The 23,932-nt window shown below is 41.9% G+C and overlaps 1 protein-coding gene across 13 annotated transcripts in view; it reads right to left on the bottom strand.

Moving 5' to 3' along the window:
* Positions 1-507: 507 nt before the first annotated feature.
* The window catches only part of FOXP1 (forkhead box P1), a 377,497-nt gene continuing 354,072 nt past the window's right edge, over positions 508-23,932 (bottom strand). For 12 of the 13 annotated variants that reach the window (XM_085072287.1, XM_085072284.1, XM_085072294.1 and 9 more), the window contains 7 exons: positions 23,028-23,229; positions 22,857-22,936; positions 22,114-22,215; positions 17,378-17,499; positions 15,237-15,306; positions 11,434-11,600; positions 508-5,420 (listed from right to left, as the gene is read on the bottom strand). In XM_085072287.1, coding sequence (XP_084928413.1) covers positions 5,276-5,420; positions 11,434-11,600; positions 15,237-15,306; positions 17,378-17,499; positions 22,114-22,215; positions 22,857-22,936; positions 23,028-23,229 — 888 coding nt within the window. In that variant the 3' untranslated portion in view covers positions 508-5,275. The remainder of the gene's footprint in view (positions 5,421-11,433; positions 11,601-15,236; positions 15,307-17,377; positions 17,500-22,113; positions 22,216-22,856; positions 22,937-23,027; positions 23,230-23,932) is intronic. The other variant, XM_085072295.1, reaches the window with a different exon arrangement.

Raw genomic sequence — 23,932 nt, 5'->3', positions numbered from 1 at the left:
AAAACTTGATGAAGAAAATAAATGTGTGCTTACTGGAAAGAAAAAGAAGGTGGGTTTTTCCTATAGTTTGTCTCAGGTGCCAGCGCCACTTGGGATGTTTGCTGCTTGTGGTTTTGTGGGCCAAGGGCTTGATCCTGCAAACCCCTTTCTTCAATCAAAGGGGTGCAGAATGAACACACCAACCCCCTGTGACCCCTAATAGGCAAAACTGATGGACCTCTTTGGGAAAGTGGATGATTTCTTTGAGTGACAATGTCCTCCTTGCTTCCAGCATTTAAGACTCACCCAACTGCCTGTACAGATCATCCATGAAACCACTAAAATATTTTATTCTCAGATGTGGTTGGGAGAGACCCAAGGAAGGAGATGAGATTTGTCCATCCATGAACGTGCAGGGACATGGATGAGGTGCAGCCAGCTGCTCCATGGGATCAGGGACCATGGGATGTGACACCAGAGTCACCGTGAGGAGGAACAAAACAAGAACTTCGGACATGGCAACTTGCATTACCAGTGTGAACAACCAGCATTTTTATTGCATTTGAGAATGCTATAATGTCAGTAATTAGTACTGACTACACAACATTTTTTATTGTCTGTATCAACAGACATGGAATGATGGAATTACAGTTGATGTAAGGAATGAGTTTCTTTTATGCCTTATCAAAAAAAAAAAAAAAAATCTTGTTACTGGCAGCACATACACACGAAGCACCATGCTAACAGTCTGGACTGTACCATTTTCATCAAGGCTTATGGGTAGAAGATACTTGGTTACCTGTTCTGGGCCCATTAAAATGCAGTCCTGAACTGCAAATTCACCTCGCAAGACTAGAATACTAAATGACTTCTGAAACATCTAAAAAAAATCACTCTGAGTTCATTAACCAAAGGTACCAAAGGATTTCAAAAAGAGTTTAAACACATTTGGTTTTTCTTTTTCCATGCTATAATGAACATGAGATTACTGGCGATCTGAAAACTACAATAGTTCAAAATTATTTTAAAAAACTTTATATATATATATATTTATGTATGTATATATATAAAATATCTAATGATCTGCAATATTTCTAGAACCAGCATCCCTGCCCTGGTCTCTCCCTGAAGCTGAGCTCCAGGAGAGGGGAGGTGCAGGACCTGCTGAGGGACTCTTGCGAGTGAGAATCAAAAAAAGGTCATATTTTTTGTGGTCACTTGTTCTACATAAGCCTTGATTTTATTTTATTTTTTTCCATTTCACTTCTAGTTGAATGCAGAAACCTAACAGGTTTTACATTTACAAACTTTTTTTTTTTTTGTGGACAAGGAAGGCTTTGACTCTCATTCCTGACAGCGATTTACCTGATACATGGTACTACTTTCATAATGTACGCTTTTCTTTGAGAAAAAAAACATGTAACAAATTGTCTTTACATCTTGGCACCTTGTAAAGTTTTTTTTTTGTTTTTTTATACAAAAAGTTCAATAGTTTGACACTCCCCATTATTAATCACTACTTCACTGATAAACTTTGAAAGTGTGACCCTGGAATTCATCATGCAAAATATTTACTGCAGCAGGAGAAAAACATTTTTTTTTTTTTAAACGATTTTTTTTTTTCCTTTCAAATATATGAACTTTGTTTAAGACAGCCAGAAAAGGCAGTGGTAAGATAACAGAAGGGGTGGGAAAGTATCAAAAAAACCAGCTTAAACACAAAACTGTACAAAAATGCTTCGATCAATGATAACAGGAGAAAAAAAAAATCTGTCAACTATGTTACAATTTAAAAGCTGAAAAAAAAAAGTCAGGGATTTTCTCCCACATGTCAGCAAATGTCATCCAATATTCTTAAAGCAAGGATAACTAAATAAAATACATGTGCAGCGTATTCTGCAATTCCATTACATACAGTAGTTTTTTTTTCAAAGCTATTTTTTAGTATAGTTAATATAAAGCAGTTGCACAAAAAGCAAAAGGTGTTTTGACAAACAGGTCTGCATTTATTCCTTTTGAGGAATGATATCTAAAAAAAGGACCTTTCCACCTTTTCCTCCCTCCCCACCCTCCCCCCGAAAGACAAAGGCTCACACAGACACAGTGGGATATATATGTACAACATAATAAACCCCTCCCTAAAGAAGCAACTGTATATCCAAAGGGATACAGAATCAGAATTGTAAAAATCATAGTGAAGTTTGCTTGATGTAAAGCCTGAGATTTTCAGTTGGTTCTTCTGCAAGGCTGCAACACCTGCCAGATATGTTAAACTCTAATTTTTTATTTCTTTTTCTCTTTTTAAAATTTTTTTTATTTTTGCTACAGTCTTTAGACTAAGCATGCAAGACATACAACTAAGTGCAACTGAGTGAAATGTATTTTTTTTTTTTATTTACTCATTCCCTAACAGTTTGGACTGAGGTATGCGTACTAACAGTTTCTCATGCTGTTATCTTTACTCATGTCTAGCTACACATGCTGAGAATGAACTAATCTACCAGATTTTTATCCCCCTTCTGAATACCGAACTAACCAGCAAACCACTCAGTTTCGAAGCTCAGGGCTCAATTCTCATGATCCCTGTCTGGCTACCGCCGGCACGTCACGAAGCTGCCTGGATATAATTTAAACCAATAATAATTAAAAAAAAAAAATTAAAAAAATGTTTCCAAATGACCACAGACTGCCCTTTTTTTCTTTTTTTTCTTTCCTTGTCTTTTTGAAACAGAAAGCAGAGTTGAGTTTTATAAAAGTAACTGCCAATAAAATTTCTTGTACCAAAGCTTATGAGTGGACAGGAGTGTTATTTCCTTATGAAAAATGCTGACCAAAAACTAAACAAAACTGAGCAGATGTGCCAAGATCAACCAAAATTAAAGCAGTCATCCCAGCACAGTCCCGGAACAGAAGTGGCACACAATCTGTAGAACCAAAGACCAAAAAATTATTATTTTTTTCTTTTAATTCTAGAAATACCATTATGTCGTCCAGTTAAATTGTGGGAGCTTTTCTGTTCTCTTCTGTGTTTTATTAAACTGTCTCCTTTATCTGATACTTTAATTTTCCACGAAATAATTGTGTCTTTGCTTTCTTCAGCTCCCTTCTCATAGCTCTACCAGTAACACTGATTCCTAGTTTTAGCCTCAAAAGCTCTCCTAAATTCCTCTTTACAGACTTTCACTTTTGGTCACTGTAAAGAATTGCAAATAAAAAGTAACAACTTTGGTTCAGACATCTACTTGGCCTTCTAAATTTTCTAGAATAAAGGAGCAGTTTCCCTCTCAGGTTAGCAATAGCCCACATCTTGTCATTTCCCTCTAAATTCTTCAACCTCCTTTGATCAACAATAAGAGGATATTTGGCTTCATAAGATAAAGCATATAACAGAGAACATAATTTACCTTTGTGTAATATCTTTGGTAATTTTAGGAAAAAAAAGAAGGTACAAAGAAGAATATAAATTAAGCTCCGAAAGGCTTTTCGAAATAATAAAAAAAAGCTACAGTCCTACATAAATAAATGAGTGACGGAAAAGTGGTTGCAGAATGAAAATGTTTAGGTGTTTGGTGACTGAGGTTTACTGACCTATCGCAACAGATTTTGTATGTCGTGTTTGCTTTGCAGAGCTTTGCCAGTTTTGCCTAACAAGCCCCGGCGCCAATTCTCTCCCAACTCTCCCGGCGAGGTTTCCATACTGGCTGGTGTAATATTGCATAACAATCCTAACTGCAGTACTGGATTTGCACAGCTGAAAATTAACACTTTAGCATTAGTGGGGCCCCGTCCTTATTAACTCCCGTAACAAGTTCAATCTGAAATCTAATTTGTATTCAAACAGATTAACGCCACCAAGCAATCCTGAACTGATGTTTTAACCGTGAAACATCACCACGTACAGTAACAATTTAATGAAGTCATCCAACCACTATTTGCGAATGCAAATGTAAAAAAAAATAATAGGAAAAAAAAAATAAAGTTGTAACAATAAATGTTTAGGTGCCCATCTTGGTAATCTCAGATATTCCAGAAAGATCTGTTGACCCATTAGAACTCGTGTTAAACAACCGAGAACCTGCCACTGTACTATTCATTTTCTACTAAAAGTGAACTCTGTTGGTGCTGCATATGTTTCTTTGTGCTGTTCAATTTTGTGGCATTTGCTAATATTCACCGTTGCTGCCAAAAAAAAAAAAAGAAAAAAAAAATCAAAAAACCCAAACAAAACAAGAATATATTAAAAATACTGCTTTGTGGAATGAATCTGTGTTGCTTCCTACAGTGTTTCTATGTTCATCTGTCATTCATTCTCATTCTTGCAGTACTTCGTTCCTCTCTCTCCGTTGGACAACCCTTCCACATGTATCGTGCAGCATTTGGGACCTTTTCAAAAAACAACAACAACGACAAAAAAGGAGACACCAAAATGGAATGTTTTCCATAGCTAAAGAAAACATGGTGGCATCTGAAGGAAACTGGAATGAATGACAGAAAAAACTACAAACAATTCAATGACATTCAGCTTCGTATAATAAAAACACCTATTAACATTCATCACAAAGTACAGAAAACGTTGAAGCCTCCAAGAGGCCCTGGGCCCAGATGAGGCCTGAGGTCAGAACTTAAAATGGTAGAGGAGAAGTGGGGCGGGGGAATAAAAGCAATACATTAAAAAGTTTGGGATAATTTTTTCTTTGAACCCCTCCCCAATATACACGCTCACACGCACACACACATACCCACACACGTGCACACACAGGCCTTCCCCATCCCAAATGGAAGCAAAAAAGAGAAAAAAAAAAGAAACCAACCGAAAAAACAAAAAAAAATGGAGTAAAGGCAGTGATAATCAACATGCAGTACTGTGCAAATATGTTGTCCATTGGAATCCTTAAAATCTGGGCAAAGACTTGATCTGCAGTTCAGGTGTACATGCTCAGTTTGATGTCCTCAAGTGTCCAAAATTGGCAGGACCTGCAGTCCACAGCTGGCTGCTAAATGCAAGTGAATCAGTTTAGCAAATTTACAACACTGATGTTGACTGTAAGAGAGGAAAATCCCAAGTACCAAACAAGTCCATCCAATGCACAGAGTACAAATTCCTTTTTTCAACAAAAAGTAGAAAAATCAAAAATACTCCCAAATGGGATACTTGATGGCACTAAGAGTTAACATATTTCATAGTTGTCAAAGTGGACTGAGAATCCTCCAGACTGTACAATAATGGAGAGATTTCACAGCTAAGTTTGACGTGTTCTTCCAATCTTCATTCTCAGGGTAACGATGTCAGACATACTCATTCTATGTCCTCATTTACAGGTTCATCTTCATAATCTCTGTCGTGATCAAAATCTGGACTGTGGTTGGCTGTTGTCACTAAGGATAGTGGGCCTTCATTTTCATCTGGGTCTAATGGCTCTTCTTTGACATGCACAGGGTGCCTGGGAAAACAAAACAAGAGGCAATCAGTAAACTACTCATTAAAAAGTGGTTTTGACAGCATGGGTGGTTTGGGGAGAAAGGTGAGGGGGTTTGGGGGGTTCAGACCTAAGAAGAAGACCCTCAATGTCTGTGCCAGCCATGGAAACCAAGCCAAGCACCATTTGCCAGATAATAATCAATAAAACAGGAGTAAACAGCCTCCAGTTGTCCCACAGGGAGTTTAGGTTGAATATTAGGAAAAATTTCTTCACTGAACGAGTGCTCAAACACTGGAACAGGCTGCCCAGATCAGTGATGCAGTCACTGTCCCCAGAAGTGTTCAGAAAACATGTGGATGTAGCACTTAAAACATGGTTTAGTGGTGGGCTTGGCAGTGCTGGGTTAATGGCTGGACTCAATGATCCTAAAGGGCTTTTATGATTCCAGGATTCCATGAAGGCTGTGCCAGGCAGGCAGCACTCAGCTTCCCCGGGAAAACACTCTGGGAGGAGCACCTCGATAGGGTTTCCGTCTTGGGATCGAGAGAAAACGCTCTCAGCTGACACATTAAGTTAAAATGATCTTTGGATAAATAAGTGGAATCTGCATGGGAACGGGGAGGCAGCGGCCTGGCAAGGCGCGGGTTGGGCTAATCATCCTCGCTGTGTGTGCAGCGCCGCTCGTTAACATGCAGAACCTGTGAGACAACTCTCCAGAGGACGACCCCAAGTGAGGTTCTATCATTAATCAACTTCAAGCAAACACAGCAAAGAGACACCATGATACATGCTTTAAACTCCAAATTAATGCATATTTTTACAAACTGTCAATAAGGGAAGAAAAGCCCTGCCAGGAAACACAAACAGAGAGGAAAAGGCTCGCTCAACACAACAATATGATAAGAAAGCACAGTCCTAACGAGAATAATAACACTGTCAGCTGTAAACAAGGCAGAACATGATCCCCAGCTCATGGTGGGCACAAGGATGTACTGAAGAGATGAGATCTGCCAAATTTCTCATTACAGCAAAGCACATGAATAACCCGCAGGGGAATGGGGCTTGGTCATTCAAAACGGGTATGATAACAATTGAAAAATGTTGTTCGTAAATCATATTTACAACAAATCCTATACAAATACAAATTACCCTTTTTTTACCTCTTTTTTTTTTTTTTTTTGTTCAGCAGCTTTTGAAATGTAAAGTAGCCATGTGAGTCAATAGTGTCTTGTTGGTGGGACTTTATAGGAAAGTAGGATTTTATTGACATTACCAAGTATTAATAATGCGACACAGCAATGGAGACCCTGTTTGCTTCCTAAATAATTGATGTTGTAGGCAATCCCTTAAAATAAAGTGTTAATGAGTTCAAGTCCCACTCTGTCTCTCATTGAGTTGATATCCACCTCCAAGAATCTCCTTTTTTTCTCTGTGCAGGCTGATTTAACCCTTTCATCACATTTGCTACATGAACACAGCCTAAAGTACTCGCCTTCACTGTACGAACTTTTTCTCTGCTTGCAGAGCTTTGCTTTAAAATGAATGATTTAAAATAGCTGCATTCTATTTTATGTTTTGTGTGGATTGCAATGACAACAGTTTGTACTACACTGCATGGACAGACAGTAGGGATAAATCACTGAGCAGAGAAAACGTACTCAGCATTCACAGACAGGCCAAAGCCAGCCTTGCCTTCTTCAAGTGAGTCAGTTGTACCCTTGTACCCTATTTATTTATTTAGGTTTGAGCCTGGATCAGTTTAGGAAGCATCTAACTTGCTGACTACAGACAATTCTAATGCGAGCTGCGAATGCCTTTCAAGTCCCTGCATGTTTCAACTTCCTGAGTTGTAAAGTGCTAGATCAATACTTAAGTATTAACTGCACCTTCCAACTCATCCAAAGGAACTGTGGGGAGAAGTGATGCAGTATCCATGTACACACACCTTTTCCCTTCAAATTCACTAATATGTATCCTATCAACACATCTCTGGGAGCAAAGAGGTTCCTCTGCGTGTTGTGATTTTTTAAAAAATTACTCACTGAGAGCACAGCTCATACAGTTTTAACCTAACTAGTGGGAAAGGAGGGGTAAAGAAAAGACTGGAAGGACACAATTCAAGGATCAGAGGTTCAGAATTGGCATAAACATATAAAAAGTCTGGCAAGCAGATTATCATGTTGGAGGTGTGCACGTGCCATCTGTCCCAGCAGCTCGTGGCCCCAGTGAATTTTAAACCATGCTGAATACCTGCAACCAGAAAAACTTACATTACGAATAGGCTGTGGGGCCCCTCACTTGGGAGAAAACATGAAATGAAAAACAGAAGAAAAAGGGGGAAAGAGCAGCTGCACTGAGAGCCCGATAAAACCTGTGCTACTCGGCCTTTATGGCAGTGATCTTTTTTACTGCCGTTTTAATGTCAAAGTCTTGCTTTTTTGCTTTCTGGTTTTGATGCTGCTGCTGCTGGGCTTTTTTTTTTTTTAAGTATTATTTTTGAAAACACAGAAGGGAAATTTTCAAAGGGGAGAGGAGAGCACATGTCACGTGCAGCAGAGAGGCCTTGGTACATGGACTGGAGTTTCTCCAAAGGCTGCCCAATGTCCCAAGGCATCCCCACCACCACAGGTGCCAGCAGGTTAGACAGGTGCTCTCTGTGCTCACAACCACACAAAAGCTCATTCAAAGGTCCCCAAACCTTTCCAAAGCAAACTTTGCCCCTCTTCTGGTTTTGTTATGAAACCAGGTGAAACCAGGTGGTTTTAACTGAGGTTCTCTTTGAGGTTTGGTGTGATTCCCAGAGGTCAAAAAACAGAACTTGAGGTGTGAGAAGCAACAGAAGTTATGAAAAGCTCTGCTCGACCCTGGGTGAGACAAAGCCAGAGAGAACCACAAAGCCATGGGGAGCAGAGTCACACCAGCCTCCCCCAGCACCTCACGTGTTGCACAAACATCAGACTGAGCTTGGTAAAACCTCCAGCCCCTAAATGAGGAGGTTTTCTGGGTAACACCACCCCCAAGGAGAGGGCTGCAAGGAAAACAATGCCAAAAAATTCCAACTCCTTGTGTAATCCGTCAGTCATAACCACAGAATGGCATGAGAGGAGGAAACCTTCCCGAATCTGTGATTTTTCTCAAACATTTCTGAGCAACTGAAATAAATAAACCTAAATAATCTTAAAGGCAAAGGGAGACTTTCATATCCTCTCAAGTCTGATTCTCTATTTACCACCTCACCAAATCCTCAAACTGAGGAAGGAAAACTTCCTTTAAAGACTGAAGAATTCAGTCTGTTGAATTACAGAAAAGGTAAATGCTGGGTTAAGCAAAAAGAAAAAAAAATGGGGGGGGTGGGGGGAAGAAGGCAAAGAAAAGAAAGGGTTTCCCATTTCTGTTTTTATAGCAGCAGAAATTCAGCACATTCCTTTTAAGTAGATGCCTGGGACTCCAGAAGGGGTTAACAATAAATAACCTTGCTGAACACAGATTCCCCTTCTTTTCACATCTGAGTAATTCTTTTGTTTGTCCACTCTGGGAACAGAGGAGTTTTTAATAAAGCTGACTGTTGTTTAAAGCCACTGAGTTCTGGTGGTGCACACAGCATGGAGTAGTTTGCTTTGTGGCTACCTTTGGAGCATATCAGGATGAAAGTGTTATGTCCCCAAGCTGTAATTATGCGACTACTTTCTAGTGTTTCAAAAGGAGGGAGAGAGAAGGGAAAAAAAACCCACCCTAGCTGTGGTTCAATGTGTCATAAAAAGGAAACGAATGAGCAGTAATAAGACTTCAGCTAAAGTGTTAGACTTCTTAGCTGTCATGTTAACAAGGTCCTTTAAACCTTACAATAAAGTTTAAAGCTTGGTTTCTTCTCATATACTGAAATTGTTTAAAAAATAATTTGCATTATGACAAGGAAATCTGTTCTGAGAAAAAAAATGAACATGTTGTTAACAAAGCCGGAGCATGGAAAATAAAAGGTTTCACAGCGTCTGGAAACTCGCTGTTGACTCATGATTTTATTTAGTAAACAGGGTAAACCCCATGACGTGTGAATGGTGTTCTGGCTTTAGATCCCTTCAGACTACTTAGAAACACCATTATAATGGGGAAGCTCCGAGGCTGGTATTGGAACATCACCCAGCCACATTTTACTTAAGCAAAAAGAAATGTTCAGCAGAGAACACATATATTATCAATTCTGAGAAAATGAAAACACTCAGGAAACAATCATTTCCATATTACAACAGAAAATTGGATTTTCTGGTGAATAATGAAAATGAGGCATCACTCCCCCCGACCTCCTCTCTCTCCACTATTTGTTCTGTGCCCCTCACCTTGGTATCAATGTGCTAAGAGATGATTATTAAGTGCAACAAAGGCCACAGCTATGCACAGTTCTGGAAGATGTCCTAGCCTGTTTCAACTCGGTTATTTTTCCCTCCTCTCAGTCTCTTCAAAGACAAGGAAACCTTAGGTGAAATGAGAAGTGCATGAACTGCACTAGCCTTGAACTTGCAAAAAAATAATTACTTGGATTAACGCAACATCATAAACGTTCATCCTTGACTGTTAGGCCAGGAGAAACCCTTGGGAGAAGTCTTGTTTCTGGAGAAAAGCCATGTCCCTCCACTCCTCCTTCACGCCAGCCCTGCGTGGTCACGGGCAGAGGATAACAAATTGTGACTAAAACTGCCTGGAGATGAATCCGTCTGTGAGAGACGGAAAGTGTGTCATGCAACGTTACTTTGGGAGAGATAATTAATACTGCACAAACAATCACTGGAAAAGCTAAACACATTATTTGAATGTTTTGAAGTAAATGGTAAAAGACAATGTTTAAATTAATTATTAATTAAAAATGAATGTTGCCATCTTTAAAGATTTTTTTTTCAAAGCACTTTGTGCACTGATTTAAAATGCTGCAATATCAAAGTATCCAGAGCCTCAGATTCCTTCGTGCCCCCTCCCCTCTGACAACACATTATGCAGGTGGGAAACTTTTTTGCCATTAAATGCTAATTAGTTTCACAACTAATTACTACCGTGGTATTAGGTTAATGTTTTTTCTACTTTTTGATTTAGACTTACTTTTGTAAATCCCTTATTCAAATTACTTTGAAGTAAAAGACTACAAATTAGTTCTCTTTTTAATGTGTAACGTGAGCCCTGGCAAGCCAGCCAGTAATTTTACAGGCTGTTTTAAGGAGCAGGGGGGAAGACGGGCAGCACGGTCACTCACAGGTACCCAACTGCTCCACCGAGCTTTTGGGAACGACAGCACTTGTAAACTCTGGCTTCCTCACCAGCCGCCAATTACCCGGCGTGCGATGTGAGGGGAGGGGGGAGTTTACAGCTTTGCAAACTCACTCCGTCACCCCATAAATACTGCACACACCCATCGGGGCATCACACCCTTCCTGCCTTACCCTTTCCTGCGCCCGCCCGCTGCCCGGGTGCCGCTCACGTTGAGCAGGGCCGGCGAGCCCCCGTCACTTCATGTGGTTATAGACGCGCTCATTACACCGCCGTCTGTTGCTGTAATGCCCCTATTAATTCTCCTTTTGATATTTTAAGAGCAATCTATAAATCACACAGACCTTCGCGTTAATGCTTAGCAAGACCGTTTTGTGTTGAGTGGTTATTTTTGGACCCGCCAAAAAAGCCCGTTTTCCCGCTCTGCCCCACAGGCTTGTGCTCATCCCGTAGACTGAAGGGGAGAGAAATCATGTTTTCTCTCCAAGAAATGTAGCTGCCTAGGAGGTTTTGCAAGGCTTAAAGAAGAGAATTGCAAAATAAGTAAACAATTTGATAGCCCTGTGTGCTTCCTGGACTGGATTGAGCTGATCAGTTTTACGTGGAAACTGCTAAATGGCACTTTTATGTTCTAATCACTCTACGCGTGTCCCCAGATGGAGATAGATGTCTGCTCTTGCTGCTCCATCCATGAAGCTCAGGAAGGAGCAGGAGTCTCCAGAGTCACCCTTGAGCAGATGGTGGGACAAGACCCAGAGCTAGCATGCTCTGCTGTACTTACATCGCTTGCATAGGGGAACGTCCTGGACTGCTGTCACTCCCGTTACTGTTCGTATGCTCCATTGCACCATTGAGCTCTTCCCTCATCGCACTGGCTAGGTTGCCCAGAGTGGGATTTCCCATGGAAGCAGTAGTGTATAGAGGTATACTGTTCTCAGCCATTGAAGCCTGCCAAGGACACAAACAAATCCATAAAGAGCCATGATTAACATTTTTACACATTGCACAACACACTCACTTGTTCCAAAACACTCTCCATGTTTACATTATTTGCAGTTACAGGTTCTTTTAAATATTGTACTTTCTGATAGGTTTTACCCTGCTTCCATCAAGGGAAATTTAACACCATTTAGATCTGGGTTTAAGGATTCATAGCTGCATTGGCTTATAAGAGGATGGAGCTTTCCACTCCCTTTTTGGAATTACACCCCCTGGAAAAAAGAAAATGTCCTTTCCCTACTTTCGCTTCATGAAATTATGTTTGGGAATTTGGGGTATTTTTTGTGGCTTAGGTTTGGGCTTTGTTTTTAATGAAATAGGGAAAAAAACTGGAAATGGCTCAGCTGATAACTCCTTCCCACCGGAGCAAGCAGGCACCAAGCAGGAGCGCAGCATCACTGAGTCTGCCTTTCCTTGGGACATGTGTGAGACTGCAGTCAGTGCTAACTGGATCAGAGCTGCACCAATCTGCCTGAGAGCTGAACCACTCCATGTGGAATTTTTTAAACCCCACCAACTCAATTCTTACCTTAGCTATTACAGGTCTGACGGGTTTATTTTGATTTTTCCCTTGTTCTAAGGAAACACCGTGCAGAGGCACATTGGAGTTAACTTTCTAAATGGAAATCTTTGTAGGAAGAGAATGAACTGTTAAATATTTTCCTTCTGATTCCCACCGTTCTGCCTGCTAATATTTACTGTGTGTCAGCATTAGCTCATGTTGACAGCACAGTCCCGGCCCGGCGCAGCAGCGGTGGGAACGCAGAAACCCCGAGCCCCGGAGGAGCCCAATGTTTGGTGGGGATGGGAGGCACTGGAACAGGAGGCACTGGGATGGGAAGCACAGCTTTCCAAGGCTGCAGCGCCCAGGGACTGGAAGGACATTTAACCATTTCACCCATCCCAGCCAGATCCGGCTGACATCATCCACAGCCCTCCGAGCCGTGTCAGCGCCAGGCAGCCACAGACGCTGGCTCGGCAGTGCTTGACCTGCTCTGGGGAGAGGTCAGCTGGCTGCAGTGGCCAAGCTAAAAAATCCATCAGGCTGGGTCTGCATGATGCAAACGCTGCCCGTGGGAGGGGAATCCATGCAAACGTACTCCCCACCAAAAGCGCTCGCCTGCTCCTAATTCGTGGGACAAAACTCCTTGCTTGTTGCCAAGCTGGCCGTTCTCCCCAGGCAAGCACAGCCAGAGACAGGGTGGAGGGAGATGGGATGGGAAGGGAGGGCAGACCAGCCCTCACTGCAGCATCTCCAGGAGCACAGCCCCTTTTATTCTTCCTTACGCTGACCTCTCCATGTGCAGCCCTATGTGTCACACGTGATTACAAAAGCTATTCTAACGGGGAGGATTATTTTTATCTTCTTGATTCAACAACCGGCAAACTCATTGTGATTAGGGGATGCAAAGAATGGTTCACATTTCCTGCACTTGGCAAAATAATGACTCAAGTTCTTCACCCACAGTGATAACTTGTAATTGCAGTAAAGCAATTTACTGGGGGAGAGGTGGGACACAAGGAGTATCTGCTAGGAAGATAGTAATAGGGGAGGGGGTGTTTTGGGAGACCCTGCTGACCCACTGGGAAAAGAGAGAACTGGTGAGAGCTGGAGTCCCCGTACCTTCCACAGACAGAGGGGGGAGAGAGCTGCTTCTTCTCCCTGGCCACGAGGGAAAACAGATAGAGGAGATGTCAGAGGGGTCTGAGTGAAGGAGAGGGGCAGCTCTGCCACCCCACAGGAAAAGAAAGCACAGCCTGCCATGCTGGTGGCACATAGCCCATCACGTGGCCCCCAAGGTGCTCACGGGGATGTGCAAGGAACAGGCTTTCCCAGAGCTCACAAAAGCTGGGGGGAACACTGCTCATTAATTATTAATTATTAATTAGACTGAATGTAGGCCCTGGCAGGTAAGATAGCCTTGTGTCCAAGAGGAATTGTTCCCCAAGCGAGGTCTCAACTGCCCACATGGCAGTGGCCACCTGCCTTATTTACCCAGACCCTCTACAGCCCAGAGAACCCACTGCGATTTTGCCTTTAAAATCCAATGGCGGGGAGAGAAGGGCAGAACTTGCTGGTGTATTTTCACCCTTCAAGAGGACCTGCCTCAGTGCAATGGTTATTATCCACCCCCATTTATTAAGAGGGCCCACAGTGGTACAAATCTGGCCCAGGCTCCTCTCTCCATCAGCACAGCACACACGATGCTATGGGGGGCACAAGGACGTGGGTCTCTCAGGAAAAGTGGGGAGTGGAAACAGTTTGGAGGTTATCACGAAAGACAAGAATGGATGGAGATGACGACAACGACACGTGTTTCAGAAATAAAACACGAACAGTTCCATATGATAAGCATATTAATTGAAATTAGTCACATAGTTAACAATGTGAAGAAATGCAGGATCATTTCATTTTTGCCTTTCAGCCTCATGAATGTAAAATGTGCTTGTAATCTTAATACTATTCAGGAGACAAAGCAGTCTTTAAAAATCGCACTTCACAAGACTCAAGGGAAAATAAGTTACTAATGAATGGTATTTACAGTGCCTTCATTTAAACATGCTTTCCTGGGCTTTGCAGGAGTTACTGCATAAACTCAAGGAATTAGAAGAAAGGCAAAACATCATTTTCCTCCTAATAATCTGATTCTTCATTCTGAAAAGAGAAGTCTGCTAAACCTTCCATAAAACATGACTGCCCAAACAAATACCCGTGGCTATCAGTGAACTTCTTGAGAAATGACCCACAAGAACTACCTAGGGTGCAACCACAGACAGTGCTGCCTCCTAGATTAATTCACAATATATAAACCAGGTTTGAACCCACACACAATCAGACCCCACTGCAAATCCAAGGCATGGTAATGCATTTGTATCTTTGGTTTATACAGCAAATACTGTCTTTACCTGGGTTTTTTGAGATCGACTCAGAAATTTGTTGAAAGGGGAAAAAAGGCACAGGAAAAAGGGCTGGAGATGTGGACATTTTTAGGCAGCAAGTTATTAATTCTGTACCCACACTTTGTGTATTTCTGCATCGTGAAAAAACGGAATTTTTGTCTTATGATTACAGTTGAAACCAATAAAAATGATCTTTTATTTTCTATAGGAATTGCGCCATTTATTTTTTACCAACAATAGGAAGATATGCAAAAATAGCCCTTAAAAGAAAAGGGGGAAAAATGATCTGCTTTCTCTTTAAAGCCATGAACAATAGAAGGTCACGTGCCACAGTATCCTATCATTCAGCACATTAATAGCTGTGCTAGAGTAATTACACTTGTGGTATTTTTGCCTCAAGTGAAATTCTGAAATAAGAGGATGGAAATTATGATACTGCTGATAAATATTAATAAGTGAACTTTTAATTTTTTTGCCACAATATTCAAAATGCTAAGCATCTAGCTAATGCTGAAGCAGCCTGATATGTGTTTGCCTCCAGGGACTATGATGCTTTATGCACTTAAGAAAAAAGTTTAACGGAATTAAAATTTAATATCTAATTAGAGCAAGGCTAATATATTTTGAAATGAGTGGGGAAGACACACGCCTCTGTTGCATATTTGCTACAGTCATTAATCTTACCTGTAAAGCAGCATTGAGAGGTGTGCAGTAGGTGTGGCTGGTCTGTATGTTTTTAATAAGAGAAGGGTTACTGCATAAGAAAAACATAAAAAGGAGAGTTAAATGCAACCAACTTCTGTGCGAGTGTTTCAAGCACGTAATGCTTCCTCCCCCACCAGAAAACTAGAGCTGAGACTGGCTTTCCACACGAGTTCTCTTTAGTTTCTTTTTTTTTTTTCAATTTAAAGAAAATATCTGAGTTTTCGGCTACGGTTATCATATTTGCCTTTACTAAATAAGGAACATCATTATCTCTCGACGTTACCTCGCCATGTGTTCTACTACCCTGAGTTAGAGGCACATCTTGGCATCTCTGCTCATTTTAGCTGTGTTCAGGAGAAATTCTCCAATTTTCGTCGTGTCTGGGAGAACGTTACCGTGTAAAGGTCCATGAGGAGGCAATGATCAAAACCACCACGGGACATTTTTAAGCTCTGCTTCATCCAAATGACTCTCCAAGTTGCTGGCAGAGGAGTCTCTCCCAATGGATGGGGGGACCACGATGAGAGAGGATTTATTTTGGATCCATGTTATTTCCTGCCATGCCAATGGCCACAGTGAGGGGCGGCCCACACCACTGCCCCAAGCAGCCCATGGGCATGGAGACAAGGGCAGGAGGCTGACAGAAACCACCACACTGCCCCAAAGGCCCTTTTAAATAAAAAATAATTCTGGTGTGCTATTTTGGACCCTTATTTTTGTCAACTTTACATAAGGGGTCAGATTTGAGGATAAGTTATGGGTAGCATACGAGCTCTCTTTTTAGAAGGCATCCCAATATCACCAGTTCCATCAGAGGAGAAAAAAAAATTTAAAAAAATAATGAAATAGAAAGTAGGCAAAAAAATGCCCATGTAAAATATCTCCCAAAAGTTTTACCACTCACTGGGCATGTTTTTGGTTTAATTTTTTTCATGTGGGAATAAATTATGGTGAGCAGAGTCTTAACTGAGCCCCTTGCACAGGGACCAGCAAGGATCAGTTGTCCAGGAGAGATGGCCTTCGAGTAAAGGTCAAAGAAAATCACTTTGGGAAGCCCAGGAATATTGGTGCATGGTTGTTGTAGGCACACGATAGCCTGCTGATAATCTTTACAGATGGTCTCACTGCATTTTCCAACTCTTTAAAGTGAACTCAGCATTTCTGTCTTGTGAGTACCTTACTTTTTTCTGATTAGGAGTTGCAAAACAAAGCATACAATTGAAAGCAAAGGAAAATATCAGAATTAAAACTTATCTGAAGCCTTTCCTGGTATATATCTGTCTTCCTGACACGTCTACAGCAGCATATCTGTGCTAGCGTGGATAATTATCTTAGTCTACATTGCTCTATAAATAAATGCTTTAACAAACATGTCAGAGTAGAGTTATTACTACAGGCATTTGGATTATCAGAGTAGGACACACAAAATACACATAACAACCAAAAATTTAGTTTCTTTAGCAGCAAAGGTGATGTCACTATTTTGTGAAATGCAAGTCTATATGAGATGGGTAAATCATGCAAAGCAAAGCAACAGCAGAAAAAAAAATTAAAGCAAGTAAAAGCTCTTACTGTGCAACAAGCTCGCCAAAGTTTTCATCAGGGCAGTATTTTCGAGGACGGCCTCGTTGAATATGACGGCCACGTTTAAACTCTTCATCATCAACAGTCCAAAAGGACCCAAACTCATCCTCTACTCTGATAAAGCACTTATGCAGTGAGAGGTTGGTGCGAATGGCACCCTGGGACAAGAGCAGCAGCAAAGGAGATGAAGTGGAAACAAAGGGACACGGGATCGGGGACAGAACAGACATCAAATACAGGGAAAAGGAAAAAGAAAATAAAATGCAATAAGCATAAGCAAATGGTTTGTGAGGGTTAATATGCATTGCCACCTAAAAGCTACTAGCATGTGATGCAACAAACACCAAGCAAGCAGGGTCAGGGTACTGGTGGGCATACAAACAGTAGTGATGAGATGTTTGTCTTGGTTTCCCTTAACTGAGACAATGCGAAACCACCTGTGGTTGGTCTAACACCAGCTAGCAGCCAAAAGCCTCTACGTTAAACTGTAAGCATGATCCGAGCTAGGCTAAGAAGTTCAAACATGGTGGACATACCCACTGATCTTTTGTGGCCTTCGTTTTTGGAACTCTAGTTCATCCACTGTCCATACTGCCCCTTTAACGTTTTCTACTCGCACAAAACACTTGTGAAGACTAAGATTATGACGCACTGCATTCTGCAGCAAGTATAAAAGAGAAAACATTCAAAAACCTTCTATGAGAAAATGCTCATCATTGTCCAAGAACAGCAGCAGCACAGTCAGCTTGACAGTTCTCATTTTGCAATGTTAAGCCCCTTCCCCTCCCCGCACCCGCTCTCTTTCCCCAGCTCTTTACATCTTATTTTGCAAAAACAAAATAAATACGAAAGCTTAAACCCAAGATTAAAAATTCACGTTAGTCTTATCAATTATCCCCAGTGTGACTGAGAACAGCCACTATTTTAAGCATGCATGTTGTAGAATACAGCACATTTCATACAGAACACAAGAGGAACATTGCTTAGACTTTTTCAAAACAAATATATACGCTCTGCAAAGAGAAATATGTCCCCTCCTGGAAAAGAAAGCAGTTAGAACAGAAAAGATTTCATGTAAGTACAGACGACTGGATTTAGCAGCAAGGCATTGGAGCTGGTGTTGCTGTGGTTTCCCATAGCTGGGCTAATGTGATTCAGGTGCTGGACCTCCCTCCACACCCACAGTTTGGGCTGGGGGCTCAGCAGCACCCCACCGGCCGGCCGGCACCAACTCCTGCCTCCACCACTTGCTCTTATATGGAAGTTGGCTCCTATTTCTGGCAGAGCACTGCAGTGCCTGATCTGAGCCCCTGCCAAGTGAAAACATGAGGAGGGCTCTCTGAAACAAAGTGATAATATCCCCACAGCTCATCACCCGGAGGGACCTGTGCTCATGGCATCTGATGCCCCGATGTCCACCCTTCAGCTCAGCTGAACCCCTTCAACGTGCTGAGACACAACGAGACACCTCACTAAGGCATAGCAAGCTGTAGGTTTTTTCTGTCCCTGCTCCCTTTGATGCAGTACTGAGAGCCTTGTTATTCCTCAAATGGAGTGTTTTCTTTCCTGTTTCAGGAGTTTCCTGAGAAGATACCTTGCAACAGTTGGACCCAGTGGTCTTAAAGGTTTTCTCCAACCTAAATGACTCTATAATTCTACAAAGCCATTGTTCATGGAATTCGTAGGAATTTGTACATGGAGCTTGTTCCCAGCACTGCTGAAAGGGGCTTGGGAAACGGGGGAAACAGAAGAAGCCATTTGCTGAAAATCTGCAGACGAACAAACTCCATCCTCACTGGCACCATTGATTCAGTCAATCTGGTTGACTCGTTAGCAGGCACAAAGCCAGCCAAACACATGGCCTGGGTCTAGGCAACCAGGAGATGACAATTTTTTTTCCTTCCGACATCATCCTCTTCTTTTTTTCTCATGAACATGGGGCCGGGATGGTGAAAGGGAGCTCTAATCGTGAATGTCTAAATCACTGTGCAAACAAAGGGTAGCACAGAGCATTTGTCATGTAAATTAGGAGGCGGTGGTGTGTGTTCTGGGAGGGGAAGGCAAAGAGTCTTCTGCTCCTTCTCCAATTCCCTGCCATGCCTAGTGCAGTCCCCACACTCCCGCCCTGGTAGGAGTGGGAGATTTGGGGCTTGAACTGCCTTTGCTCAGCAGATGTTTAAGTGCAAACACAGCTCCTCTGGCTGTGGGTGCCTCATCCAGGCACTTCAGCTTTTCCACACTGATCTGCTTCTGAACTGGTGAAACAATAAGCCTTGAATATGTTTCTCCTCTCAGCAAGGCAGAAATCTAGCAGAAAGTCAACCTGTCCATCAGGCCTGTTTCTTTCTGCCCTTATTTTCTTCCTTCTGCTCTTATTTTTTAATGGCTTTTTTTTTTCCCCTCCCACCTCTTCCAGATTTCAGTACTGTTGACATTTTTGGCAAAATCCCTGATTTTGAGGTGGAGGAAAAACATGTAAACGCCCCACACCTTACGAGCTGGAATCAGCCAGCTCAGCAACTGCTGGTGGGTGCTGCTCTAGTGCAACCCGACACAGGGCTGCCGGCCCACATCTGGGTAACTCAGGCAGTTTCCTGTGAAAATGGGAACACTGTCAAGTCTGGAGCAAAATGTAAGAATAACAACGCTATTTCCCCCAGTGAAAGCTGATCTTGTGGTTCATACAGCAGTTGATCAAACGCACACGGCAAAGCTCAGTGAAGGGAGTCCTGAGAGTTTGTAAATAGTCTCTAAAGACAGGGTTGAGCAGGAATATTTGTGTTTTTCTTTAAATAAATTTAATGTTGGAGAAATACTTTACAGACTGTTCTTGTTCTCTCAAAGTCCATGTGCAACTGATGGTTAAGGCTGCAGGATTGGGCTCTTGCTTATATTGAGACAGACAAGCTGAATATTTACAAGACATCCATGAAGTGTTGCCCTCATTTTCTGTTTTCCAAGTGATCACTTATTTAAGGAGTTCATGCCAGAAAAAAATTGTTGTGTTTCCCCTGCCTCTGGATACTTGCTATCTAACAGTTTTATTTGAACAATACCCCAACATGTCAGAGCCACACCTGCAGCCTGTGCCTCATGGCTGTGACTCAGTGCCAGCAAATTACTCCAAAAAATAAAAGCAAACAGACATTGCCTCTGACCTGTCAGAACCAGTTCACAGTGCTCCCCCAGCAATCAGCTTAACAGAAAAATTAGGAGCTATTATTGCAAGATTATATATTTACCTTGTTAAAAATATTTGTATGCAAGCCACTTTTGCAGAAAAATTACCCTGAACATGCTTGAATGTAGTAAATGAAAGGGTTTGTTATTTTAATAACTGCTCAGGCTCTGCCGTGCTGCATTTTGGGAAAGAGGTTCATTTTTTAAAGGTCTTTATTCTTGCACTCTTCTGTGTTTTTGAAATAAGGCTCAGGGAAGCTTGTCCACACCAAACCCTGACCCTAAACTTGGGGAACAGCGACCCAAATGCCCCCTAAGCATTAGCTGAAGGTGAGCGCAAATCAGCACATATATATTCAAACGATTCTGATTCTGCAATTAGCCCCTTGTGCTCGTTCTGCGCCCCGTGGGCTTCCCGTCATGCCAATCCAGAGCTGCATTTTCATCCGTGCTGTTCCTGGGGGCTGGCAGAAACCTGAGCAGCCTCCAGCACAAAAACCTCCAACCAGTTGTCTATTTTGCTGGTTCTGGTGGATCTGGGGGTGAAGCTTTTCTTTCCTGTTACATAAAGCAGGACCTGGACACCTGCAGAAGGTCAAGGTGCCCAAGGAGGCATCTCCAAATGGCATCTGCCTCCCTGGGACACACAGTGCCCTTCTACAAGCCTGAGAATCTGCAGTTCAGCCTCTCTGCTCCTCTTCTGTATCTGCACTGGCTTCTGAGACTGGTTTTTATGGGATGCCAAAAGCTAATTCCCAAAACTAGCCTCACAGGAGATACAGACAGGACTGCCTGCTGCCTTCTTCCACTCCTCCCTCCACTTCCCTTTGCTGCTGGAACTAAATAGGATTTTTACTTTAGCACCCACACCTGCAGCTGCTGAAAAGTCCTACTGGAACCACTCCAGCAGCAAAGACAGGCAGGTCTAAAAGGATCTTAAATCAGGGAAAGTTAATTTCCTTTCTGGATAGTAAGGAAGCTGCAAAGTTAAACACTGCTCATGTTTTCCAACTGCAGGGAAGAATCAAAGCAGCAATCACAGAAAACTTTTCCTGAACTTAAGAGCTTCTAGACCGGGGTTGAAAATGTACAAAATTGTGCTGGGATCTGAATGAAATGAAAACCATGCCACTAAAAACCAAGCTAACTTCCAAGGACCATTTTTAGCTCCATCCGCTGAAGGAATTAATCCTAAATGCAGGCTGGGACAGGAAAAACAGAAAGAGCTGATGGAACAGCATATATGGGACCTATTCATACAACCTGGTCATTTGAAGTTATTTGAGAACAGAGCTGTCTGAATTAAGGGAGGCTCCATGCACCAGAGCACAGCTTTTACAGCAACACAACATCCTGTTACTTGATTCATTCATTTGCAATTGCACTGGATTCAGAAACCAATATGAGTATTAAAGTGCTAAATAAAAGTGGAAGAGTGAGCCCCCAAAATACAGAATAAAATTAACTCCCCAAACTTCTTATCTAACAATATCTGTGATATTTATCAAAGGAAATTAAAGTGCAAAACCCCAAGTTTAATTCTGTTAAAGACATTTCTTATTGTGGAGCTTGTTTCTTGCATATTAAATTCAATAAGCTTCTGCTGTGTGATTAAAAAAGAGAGGAAGTTTGTAACAGCTGTTTATGTAGTTAAGAGTCAATCGACTGAGGAAAGAAATCCACTGATCTACAGATCCTAGGGAAAAAAAGGTTGTTGTGATTACAACCTGCATAGCTGAAAAGACAAACAGTATATCTTCTACTGACACAAGAACTTTACCTCTTTTTTTCAATTTTCTAATACGTTCCGGCTGAAGAGCCTGAGTTTCCCTGCTCATAGCAACCACACAGAGGAACTCATGGCATAATCACAGAACATAAAAGCCAATAATGGGGATTCAATTAGTGGTTTTCAAAGGCACAAGAATTTTTTCTGCCAAATATCAAATTGTTCCTGCAGATAAGCCACCCGGCGCATGTCAAAACTGCCGATCTGAATTTCCACGTCCCCATGTCGGGACAATTTATGTCGTCAGCAAGGTCTGTTCTGTACATGGCAGAGAGAAAAGGCAAGAGGTGGGCTCAGCCTTACCTTCCACGTCGCCGCGTTGCGTCGGAAGTAGGCGAACATTCGCGTGAACCAGTTGTAGATTTCGTTTAGTGTTAGCTGTTTTTCGGGAGATTCCAGGATGGCCTTGTGGAGCAAAAGCAATTGCAAGATCAGTTTTGAGCACACCAGTACAAAACACGCTCACAGTTTTACTTCGCCAGATACAAAAAAGGAAAGAAAGGAAGAATGAAAAAGAACAGATTTGGAGCAAAAAATCCAAAGGAGGGTTTTCACAATATGAACTAAGATTAATGGCTGTATTTAACAGTTCAATGGCAAAATTCAAAATGGAATTATCTAATTGTTTTGAGTTTTTATTTCTGTTTCCTTACAGAAATATTAATTTATTAGTCATTCATAAAGCAGAATCAAAGAGAAATGCAAAACATTTCACTAGCTGATTAAAGCTCAGTAATTATTTAGAGCTCAGATTAATTCTAGGGATCAGAGATTACTGTAGCTTGTGATAATTGACTTGCCATCTTTAAACAGGCTCATTTTCACTGTTGTGTGAAATGAATTTCCTAATAATCACATCGTATTGTAATACTTAATCAAAAGCAATTATGTTATATATTGCAGTTCTAAAAACCCTTATAGTAAAGGTTTGAGCATTTGAGCACGCTTACATACCAAAGGTTTGAAAATCTATTTAATCCAGAGTGTGCACATATAGGGAGATATATTTTTTTCCAACCCAGACGTGTGTGGTTGGTTCAGCTTACCTGTCTAATTAAAGATGCATACGTGAATGGTGGTCTAACTTCCGCGTTCTTATAAAATTCTTGGTTCTGGGCAATATCTGCTAAATAAGAGCATTTGTTCTGTTATCATCACAGCCCGACGCCGCTGGGCCACCGATTCACACGGGGGCTGTGCCAGCAGAACCCCTTTACCTGAAGAAATGGGGACGTTGTATTTATCCGAGTACCGCCTCCGGATGGGTCCGACGTTGTGCATGCTCGTGGTAGTGATGACCGACGGTCCCTGCGTGACAGGAGTGATGGGCGCAGTCGGGGTGGTGGGAGTATGAGGTAAACTCTGCGGAGACGCCTCGGACGCGGTCTTGGAAAGCGTGACGCTCGATACCAGATTCAGCTGCGGAGGGAAGCACCAGGGTTTCGTTACAAACGGCATTTCTGCATGATTAAAGACTGCACAGGAAAACCTCGATAGCAGAGTGTCCCTCAGTTCTGAGCAGACACTGCAGCTCCTGCACAAAGTGCTGCTGTAACATCTCCATTAGGAGACAGCAAAGGGAAATAAATGTAATAAATACATATATACATTTCCAAATAGGTGTAAAAAATAGAAAAACATAGCCTGCTGCCAAAACAGCAAATCACGAATTTTTATCTAAACCTTAAAAATCTTGCATGGTACATGATCATTTAAATATTTTACTTCAAGTTTCATTGTTTCACAGTCTAAACCCCACACCTCTCTGATTTCCATGCTATCATTATGCACAGCTTCTAATCAGTCTTCTTGGATATTTCATTGAAGACATCAGGCTTAAAATAAAAGGCAAGACTTTCCTAGGGACGTGCAAGGGAAAAACGCAATCTCTCTCTTCAGCATTTGGGCTTTTTTTTTTCCTTCTCTGTTCATCCATTTTAAAAGCAAAGCCCAGAGTAGGTTAACACTGGAATAATTTAATTAATCACAGTGCATGAAATACTGTGAGCATTCAGCCCAGCACAAGTGGCACCACTCTGTTTTTTCCTCCTAGGATGGAAGGCATTGGTGTTACCTGCACGAAGCCCGGCCCCACTGGTGTGGCAGTGTGCCACAGCAGGCT

This window comes from Lichenostomus cassidix, chromosome 12 (assembly GCF_008360975.1).
Source record: "Lichenostomus cassidix isolate B80296 chromosome 12, HeHo_3.0, whole genome shotgun sequence".
Classification (NCBI taxonomy): Eukaryota; Metazoa; Chordata; class Aves; order Passeriformes; family Meliphagidae; genus Lichenostomus; species Lichenostomus cassidix.
Note: the sequence above shows the minus strand (reverse complement) of the source record. Positions and strands in the feature narration are given on the sequence as shown.